The sequence below is a fragment of the Rhincodon typus genome, unplaced genomic scaffold (genome assembly GCF_021869965.1).
Source record: "Rhincodon typus isolate 14 unplaced genomic scaffold, sRhiTyp1.1 hic_rhity00005771, whole genome shotgun sequence".
Classification (NCBI taxonomy): Eukaryota; Metazoa; Chordata; class Chondrichthyes; order Orectolobiformes; family Rhincodontidae; genus Rhincodon; species Rhincodon typus.
The window spans coordinates 783-10,707 of NW_025971409.1; the positions used below are offsets into that span (position 1 = coordinate 783).

General features: G+C 44.1%; 1 protein-coding gene across 1 annotated transcript; it reads right to left on the minus strand.

The window, feature by feature from the left end:
* Positions 1 to 359: 359 nt before the first annotated feature.
* LOC125482094 (cartilage oligomeric matrix protein-like) lies at positions 360 to 9,609 on the minus strand. Its single transcript, XM_048594082.1, has 5 exons — positions 9,537 to 9,609; positions 8,929 to 9,125; positions 4,325 to 4,497; positions 1,711 to 1,850; positions 360 to 561 (listed from the first exon to the last, which is right to left on the minus strand). Exons 1-5 carry the CDS (start codon positions 9,580 to 9,582, stop codon positions 497 to 499), a joined length of 621 nt encoding a protein of 206 aa, XP_048450039.1. The 5' UTR covers positions 9,583 to 9,609; the 3' UTR covers positions 360 to 496.
* Between the last annotated feature and the right edge of the window lie 316 nt (positions 9,610 to 9,925).

Genomic DNA, 9,925 nt, shown 5'->3' on the forward strand with positions numbered 1-9,925 from the left:
GCCTGATGTGCATAGTGACACCACTGCTCCCCTAACTGGAAACATTTAGAAATGTATAAGAGCAGAAACTTGAAATGCCTGGCTGGAGCAAGTCAAATTAGCAGACAACAGCTGCTCAACCTGGAGAGGCTCATATCAAGAACTGGCGATGTGAGGAGGGGTCATTTGTGAATTGGAAGCCCAGAAGCGAGAGACAGATTGAGGGAGAAAATATCTGTAAACATTTGTTATTCAAATGGAAACCTTGCAAAAACTCTTGGATGAAATAACACAGTGACCCCTCACAGTCACTCTTTGTAATCCTTTCTCCCTCGCAGTGACCCAGGACCAACATTTACTTTGACAATCAGACTGCCAGCCAGGTTTATTGTTTTTTTTTAATTTTTCTGGAGTTTTAAACATTTGTTTGATGTTGCAAATTTGGCCAAATTCGCTGGTTCTGGAAACGATTGACAAGGGCCCCTGATGTCACCTGGCATGAGGACCTCTTAGATCTTCAGCGTCCTCCCATCTGGAGTTGCAGCAACTTCCGAAATGGCTCAAAGTCATCAGGAATTGTGTCTGTGAAACAAGTAGAGGAAAGAAATATCAAGCGAGCAGAATAATCTGGCACATTTCCTGTCTGTGCTCAGCCAAGCGTTTCCATCAGCACCACTTGCAGTTAATATTTAGTGGGCTATGGGCAAGTTCCCCTCCAAGCCACTCATTATCCTGGATTAGAAATATATCACTATTCCTTCAGTATCACTGAGTCAAAATCCTGGATTTCTCTCCCTAACAGCATTGTGGGTTCACCTACAACAAATGGGCTGCGACAGTTCAAGAAGGCAGCTCACCACCACCTTCCCAAGGGCAATTATTATGCCCAGACTGTAGAGTTTTAGTTGTGAAGAGAGATTGACAGACTGGGGTGGTTTTCCATGGAACAGAGGGGAATATGATTGAGATGTATAAAATTGCGAGGGGCATAAACAGGATAGACAGGAGGACATGTTTCTCGTTAGTGAAGGGATCAACAATCAGGGAGCACAGATTTAAGATAAAGAGCAGGAAGATTAGAAGGGATGTGAAGAAATATTTTTTCACCCAGAAGGTGGTGGGAACCTGGAGCTCACTGCTTGTAAGGGTCATAGAGGCAAAACCTTCAACATTTAAGGAGTATTTAGATGTACACTTGCAATGCCAAGGCATACACGACCATGGACCAAGTGCTGGAAAATGGGATTAGAATAGTTAGGTGGTTGTTTTGACTGGTGTAGACTCGATTGGCTGAAAGGTCTTTTTTCTGTGCTGCAGATCTTTTTGACTAAGGATAAGCAATAATGACGCTCAGTAGCAGCAGTGTGTACTATCTACAAGATGCACTGCAGAAATTCACCAAAGATCCTCAGACAGCACTTTCCAAACTCACAACCACTTCCATCTAGAAGGACAAGGGTGGCAGATACATGGGAACACCACCCCTCCAAGTCACTCACCATCCAGACTTGGAAATATATCGCATTGTGGGTCAACCCACAGCAGGAGGACTGCAGCGGTTCAAGAAGCCTGCTCACCCCCACCTTCTCAAGGGGCAACTAGGGATGGGCAAGAAATGCTGGGCCCAGCCAGTGATGCCCACATCCTACAAAATGAATAGGGGAAAAAAGAATGCTGACCCAACCAGCAATTCCCACATTCCCATGAATTAATAAAAAAAGCTGTACTCACCATTACACCTGTAGCGCAGGTTGGACCAAATAATATTCTCCTGGGAGAAGCAGAAGACACCAAGACGCCCTCCACGCATAGTTGTATCAATTGTTACGCCTGAATCTGCAACAAGATTAGGTCCTTCGTACAATTTGACTCTGAAAGGAGAATGAAAGTTATGCTCCAGCTACACAAAACCCTGGTTCAGCCACACTTGGAGTATTGTGTCCAGTTCTGGTCGCCTCATTACAGGAAAGATGTGGAAGCGTTGGAAAAGGTGCAGAGGAGACTTACCAGGATGTTGCCTGGAATGGGGAAAGGTTGAGAGAGCTATGGCTTTTCTCTTTAGAACGATGAAGGATGAGAGGTGACTTGATAGAGGTGTACAAAATGATCAGAGGTATAGATAGAGTGGACAGCCAGAGACTTTTTCCTAGGGTGGAGGTAGCTATTACAAGGGGGCATAGTTTTAAAGTGAGTGGAGGTAGATATAGGGGAGACGTCAGAGGTAGTTTCTTTACTCAGAGAGTGGTAGGGGCGTGGAATGTATTGTCGGAGAGGGTAGTGGAGTTGGCCTCATTAGGGGCATTTAAGCGGCTATTAGATAGGCATATGGATGATAGTACAAGGTAGGGGTGGAGGTTAGATAGACCTTAGGTTTAGGATAAAAGTTTGGCACAACATCATGGGCCGAAGGGCCTGTACTGTGCTGTACTGTTCTGTGTTCTAATGAAGCCACAGTTTTATAACTGAAAGAAATGTTCACCTTTTGTACGTCTTAAAATGGTGCAGCTGTGTCTGTAATCACCAACATTGTCTGCTTAATGAAATACAGCTGGAAATATGCAGCAGATCATGGAGTCTACAGGAATGGATATAGACCTTTGGTTGTATAACCTTCAGAAACCCTTGCTGTGAAGAAAATGGAGGACATAGGATCTGAAATCTTAACTCAATGTTTAGGTCAGAAGGCAACAGAGTAATCAGATGCTGAGCTCTCAGTTTGTGTGAAACTACACCGAAACAGTGAAGGGAGGAGACACCAGTCAATTAAAGCAGGAATGGGAGTGTTCTACGAAGGGGTTGATGGAGGAGGGTGATCAAGATCACAAGCGTACACAACAACAATAACAAATACAGAAAATGAGCAGGTTTGGTAGCAACTGTGGAGAAACAGAGTTAACTTTCATGTCACATATAACTCTTAATACTTACAAAGACATCAAGCCCCCCCAGATACAGATTCTGAATATTTCGCTGATATCTTTTGAGGTAAGTGTTTAGGGTATGATTGTCTGCCTGGGAGTTTAGTGAAGGCAGGTTCAATCATGGCTTTCACTCAGAAATTGAATAAGCACCTGAAGAGAAAAAAATTACGAGGTAATGGGGAAAGGGTGGGACTACCTTTTCAGCCTACAAATCTATGTTAGGGGAAATCATATTCCAGAACTGTTATACACTAACTGAGAGAGGGACCCATTTAGTAAAAGCCAGAGTTCACGGAAAACTAGTCAATTATTGTAGCTCAGCTTTGCACTAACAATATCTCCCTAACTGCATTGTGTGGGTGTGTATCTGTCTCCTAACTCTGCACTGCATTGTAACTTTGTCTCTCCCTGACTGTTTGCTCTGCCTCTTTTCTCATTCTCTAAACACACTGTATGTACTTCTGACTACTGTATGGTCTGTGTGCAAGTGTGATTCTCAATCTCTGAGTTTGCTTCCCTCTTTATCTTCTCACTATCTGCATTTCTCTGCCTTTAATTACATGTTTAGGCAAACTGAATCTTTTTTACTGAGTTTGCTTTCAGGATCTGAAATTGGACAGAGTTCTAACAAAGGAAGAAGTGGAATTGCTGGAAGTTGGAGTCATGCTGAACTGATGATGCAGAACTCAAATTCCAAACAGTAACTTCAGCCTGTCAGCCATTGTCTCCAGATTTACATTTCAATGGAAATGGGGCCCTAACTGACCTGTCAGGATCCTGTTGCTATGGGAAAGTTTCTTGGTTACCAGAGGAAAAGGATGTCTTTTGTGTCTGGAGAACGTGTTCAGCATTCACTAGAATGACAAAACACAACTCCAAAAACAAAACTCCAATAAGCCAACATATGGGCTGTCTCTGCTCATTAAGACTCATTCCAAGGTACCAGATTATCAGGCAGAAGTTGCCAAACCTTCAAAATCTCCAAACCATCCATGACTTCCACAGATTCTTTAATATCCATCACTGAAAATACAAATCTGTCGGGAATTCATAAAAAGTGACTGACCAATTCTTATGAAGAAATAGGGAAACTTTGACTCGGGGATGCGGAGAGTGGGGAGATTTCTGATGACGATAACTCTCCTAGTGCCTCACAAAATTATACAGAGGCAAAGGCAAGGTTCAGTCTATGTACCCTGGAATTCTTTCTCTAAACCTCTCCATTCCTCTCCTTTTAATATACTCCATCAAATCTACCCCTCATCTGTCCCAATATTTCAAATTCTGTTGACTAACTTTACAGTGAACCATCTTCAGACATTTCACTGTATAATGGTACTACTTAAATTTAAGGTGTATTTAATAAGGAGCGCAGAGTGTTTGTTGATTACTGGTTTCTATTGAACATGTGATTGTGAACTCACCTGATATAGCCAACTTGTGGCCTGTGCACCAGCTGCCATCTGTAGGAGGTCTTGTCCTTCCAGCCCACATCACGGGGATCTTTCCACAGCAGCGTTACCTGGTCTTGGGTGGTGCCAGTATTCCAAAGTGCATTCCTTAGGTACTCCCCTGGGCCAGTCTTTGATTTTACGGCCTGATTGGGATCCAAAGTGAAGGACAAGTGAGTAATCTGAATGATACATCATCACCATAAACATTAAATATTCAAATTGATTATCCAGACCCAATGCTTGGACTAATTGGTGGGTCAGGTAGTGTGTGTGTTTTAACTTCACACTTTTCTGCTAATGCTTCTAATGGTGTGGAGGCTCCACCATTGAACATAACCGTGAGTGTTGAAACTTTCAGTCCCATCTGTTGTTTTCCCATCTCCTGAAGAGTCAGACATGGGCGGCACGGTGGCTCAGTGCTTTCAGGATCTGATTAGCGCTGCTGCCTCACAGCACCAGGGACCCAGCCTCGAGTGACTGTCTGTGTGGAGTTTGCACATTCTCCCCGTGTCTGTATGGGTTTCCTCCGGGTGCTCCAGTTTCCTTCCACAGTCGAAAGATGTGCAAGTTAGGTGGATTGGCCATGCTAAATTGTCCATAGTGTTCAGGGATGTGTAGGGTATGCGCGTTAGCTATGGGAATTACAGGTTAGGTCTGGTTGGGATGATCTTCATAGAACATAGAACAGTACAAGCCCTTTGGCCCACAATGTTGTGCTGACCTATTATCCTACTCGAAGATCAAACTACCCTGCGTACCCTACACTTTACTATCATCCATGTGCCTATCCAAGAGTCGCTTAAATGTCCCTAATGTATCTGACTCCACTACCACTGCTGGAAGTGCATTCCACGCACCCATCACTCTCTGTGTAAAGAACCTACCTCTGACATCTCCCCTATACCTTCCTCCAATCACCTTAAAATTATGCCTCCTCGTAATAGTCATTTTCACCCTGGGAAAAAGCCTCTGGCTATTCACTCTATCTATGCCTCTCATCATCTTGTACACCTCTATCAAGTCACCTCTCATCCTTCTTCACTCCAATGAGAAAAGCCCTAGTTCTCTCAACTTTTTCCTCATAAGACCTGCCCTCCAGTCCAGGCAGTAACCTGGTAAATCTCCTCTGCACCCTCTCTAAAGCTTCCACATCCTTCCTATAATGAGGCAACCAGAACTGAACACAATATTCCAAATATGTGGTCTAACCAGGGTTTTATACAGCTGCAGCATAACCTCGTGGCACTTAAACTCAATTCCCCTGCCAATGAAAGCCAACACACCATACACCTTCCTAACAACCCTATCAACTTGGGTAGCAACTTTGAAGGATCTATGGACATGGACCCCAAGATCCCTCTGTTCTTCCACACTGCCGAGAATCCTGCCATTAACCGTGTATTTTGCATTCAAATTTGACCTTCCAAAATGAATCACTTCACACTTTTCTGGGTTGAATTCCATCTGCCACTTCTTTGCCCAGCTCTGCATCCTGTCAATGTCCCGTTGATCTTCAACCTACAACAGCCCTCCACACTGTCCACAACTCCACCAACCTTCGTTACATCGGCAAACTTACTAACCCACCCTTCCACTTCCTCATCCAAGTCATTTATAAAGATCACAAAGACTAGAGGTCCCAGAACAGATCCCTGTGGCACACCACTGGTCACCAAGCTCCAGGCTGAATACTTTCCATCTACTACCACCCTCTGTCTTCTATTGGACAGCCAGTTTTGTTTCCAGACAGCCAAATTTCCCTGAATCTCATGCCTCCTTAATTTCTGAAGAGCCTACCATATGGAACCTTATCGAATGCTTTGCTAAAATCCACATACACCACATCCACTGCTCTACCTTCATCGATGTGTTTTGTTACATCCTCAAAGAAATCAATAAGGCTTGTAAAGCATGACCTGCCCCTCTCAAAGCCATGCTGACTATTTCTAATCAACCTGTGCTTTTCCAAATAATCATAAATACTATCTCTCAGAATCTTCTCCAATAATTTGCCCACCACAGAAGTAAGACTGACTGGTTTGTAATTTCCAGGATTATCCCTATTCCCTTTCTTGAACGAGGGAATGACATTTCCATCCTCCAATCTCTGGCACTATTCCAGTGGACAGTGAGGGTGCAAAAATCATTGCGAAGGGGCAGCAATCTCTTCCCTCGCTTCCCGTAGGAACCTTGGGTATATCCTGTCTGGCCCAGGGGACTTATCTGTCTTCGTGTTTTTCAAAATTTCTAGCACATCCTCCCAACATCAACCTGTATAAGTCTGTGTGGACTTGTTGGGCCAAATGGCATGTTCCCACACTAGGAATTCTATGACTATAACTGTGGGGGGTGGAATTCAACTGATTAGCAGATGGAGTTTAATTTAGATAAATGTGAGGTGCAGCATTTTGGAAAGACAAATCAAGGCAGGACTTGTACACTTAATGGTAATGTCCTGGGGAGTGTTCCTGAACAGAGAGACTTTGGAGTGCAGGTTCACAGTTTCTTGAAAGTGGAGTCCCAGGTAGACAGGATAGTGAAGGTGGTGTTTGGTACGCTTGCCTTTATTGGAAAGTGCATTGAGTATAGGAGTTGGGAGGTCATGTTGTGGCTGTACAGGACACTGATTAGGCCACTTTTGGAACACTGTGTGCAATTCTGGTCTCCCTGCTATAGGAAGGATGTTGTGAAACTTGAAAGGTTCAGAAAAGATTTACAAGTATGTTACCAGGGTTGGAGGGTTTGACCTACAGGGAGAGGCTGAATAGACTGGGCCCATTTTCCCTGGAGTGTCAGAGGCTGAGGGGTGACTTTATAGAGGTTTATAAAAGCATGAGGGGCATAGATTAGGTAAATATACAAGGTCCTTTCCTCAGGGTGGAGGAGTCCAAAACTAGAGGGCATGGGTTTAAAGTGAGAGGGGAAAGAATTAAAAGGGACCTAAGATGCAATTTTTTCATGCAGAGGGTGGTGAATGTATGGAATGAGCTGCCAGAGGAAGTGGGGAGGCTTCTACAATTACAACATTTATGTCGTATCTGGGTTTAGAGGGATATGGGCCAAATGCTGGCAAATGGGACTAGATTTGTTTAGGATAGCTGGTCGGCATGGATGGGTTGGACTGAAGGGTCTGTTTCCGTGCTGTACATCTACATGACTCTATGATTGAGCCCTTTCCTGTATTTCTCCACCACAGTGGTTAAGTTCAATGTTTACAATGTAGACAATCTATTTGTTTTGATCCTTGAACGCTCTCTCTCTCTGACATAAGGGGATCTATTACACTGTAAGTAATCTCTTTCCTGACATGGGAGACATCTGTAGAGGAGGAAGTGAGCTAGAGGTAACTGAGAGGACAGGATCAGTAAGTGTAGGGTTGTGATGCAAGAGGAAGGATAACCTGAGGGTACAGGGTGATAAGGGGGAGGGCAGGGGACTGATTTAATGTACTGGGAGGATGCATCAACATCATGAAGACGGGGACAGCCTGCACACTGAAAGATTCATCAGTCACCCATGTATCTGGCTCTCTGTGGTTAAGAATCTGAAAGAGAGGGAGCAAAGCTGGAGCAGGTCTTTGTTTACTGTGGCTCCACCAGCAATTTGTGGTCTGGAGAATTTCAACTGCTATAATTTGACAGCAGCCAATAACCTCAAGGCGCACAGCAGCAGCTCGAAATGTGTCCGTGATTCCAAACAGAGGTCCTTCTTAGGGGAAGATTGAGTGCACAGTTAGGTCAGAAAAGTGGTTCGTGTACACAATGTGCCTAAAATTATGAGCTTGTAGATAGACAATCAGGTTGTCATTACAGGAAGAATCACTAATCACTAACTGAGATTCTGGATACTGAGTGACAGGGCAGGTCTATCTCCTGCTGAGATTCTGGACAATGGTTAGCAGGAACAGGTCTTTCTTACTGAGTTCTGGTTACTAAGTGAACAGGGAGACATCTGGATTAGGAGGGGCAGGTGTGTCTCTCGCAGAGTTTCTGGTTCCTGAGTGAGCAGGGATCGGTCTGTTCCTTGCTGAGATTCTGTTTACTAAGTTAACAGGAATGGGTCTATCTCTCGCTGAGATTCTGGTTCCTAAGTGTGCAGGGACTGACCTGACTCTCTGGGATTCTGATTCCTAAGAAGCAGAGAGAAGCCTGTCACTCAACAAGTTTTTGCTTACTGAATGAACAGGGACAAATTGGTCACTTGCTGAGATTCTGGCTACTGAGTGAACAAGGAAAGACCTGTCTCTCACCCAGTTTCTAGCTACTTAAAATGCTAGTACAGGCATGCCTCTTACTAAGATTCAGGTTACTGAGTGAGCAGGCATGGGTCTGTTTCTCACTGACATTCTGATTAGTGAGTTAGCAGGGACAGGACTGTCTCTTGCTGAGATTGTCTTTACTGAGTGAGGAAGGATGGGCCTGTCTCTTGCCCAGTTTCTGGTGACTGAGTTTGCTGGCACAGGTTGAGATTGTGGTTACTGAGCAAGCATGGACAATCCTATCCCTCGCCTAGTTTATGATTCCTGAGTTAGCTAGGATGGGCCTGTCTCTCACAGTTTGGGGCATTGGTTTCACCTTGAGCTGAAGACCAGGCTCAGCCACTGCACGGAATGGTGTAGACTGCCAGTATGTCTGCTCTGTCTGTTTCCACATCACCACGTAGAAGCTGGAGCTGTCCTGGTAGCCAAATATAAAACCGGCGTAATCATCATCTGTCACAGTGTTCACGTGGAATGTGCCTTCAAAGTCCACACCATTGAATGCAGTGTAACCTGGGGCATGAGGGCAAGAATAGCATGATCAACACTGTGTCCTTACAACAGCATCACTGTCCCAAACCACTCAGTTCAAATGAGGCAGCATCAAGCAACAGCTGACCAAAACATAATTGAAAATCTCCTGTTAATTTTATCGATCTTTGCTTTTATAAAGGAGCAATGTTAAATTTCATGTATATTAAAACCTAAACTAACAGAGAGCTTCAAACATTCTCAGCACCAGTGAAATACAGTATAAAGTTCCCTTGAGACCATCCATATCAAACTGTCAGGATGTAGGAAACATCTGGATTTCCAATGTTTTGAAGATTAGTTCAATAGTAAATCTCTGCTTTCAGTCAGTCCAGTTCAGGCTGTGTTGCTGACATCACATTTCACCAATTGAACAAAATGCACCCAACTTACCAACAGCTAATCCTGGGTCACTGTTCATAGTCTGCACAATCTCCATTCCCTGTCACACAAACACAAAGATTATTTATGAAACACTGGGACCTTCTGGGGATGCTGACCAAAGGTGATTGGCAATACCAAGGTCACAGACACATGACAGGCTGGAGATGGATGATTTTTGTCTCACTAATGTTTAACCTCAGGACTTTGTAGTTTGTCCAACACTAGATGTTGAAGTGTAACAACAGAGATGTTGTTATCAGAGTACGTATGCAAACTGAAACCTGCATCTGTACGTGATGTTACCCAATCGGCAGAAACCCATGTCAACGGGGAAGAAGTCATGGAAACAAGAATTTCTGGTGAGACAGCAATAAGCAACAAAAAGAGAAGACCTTGCT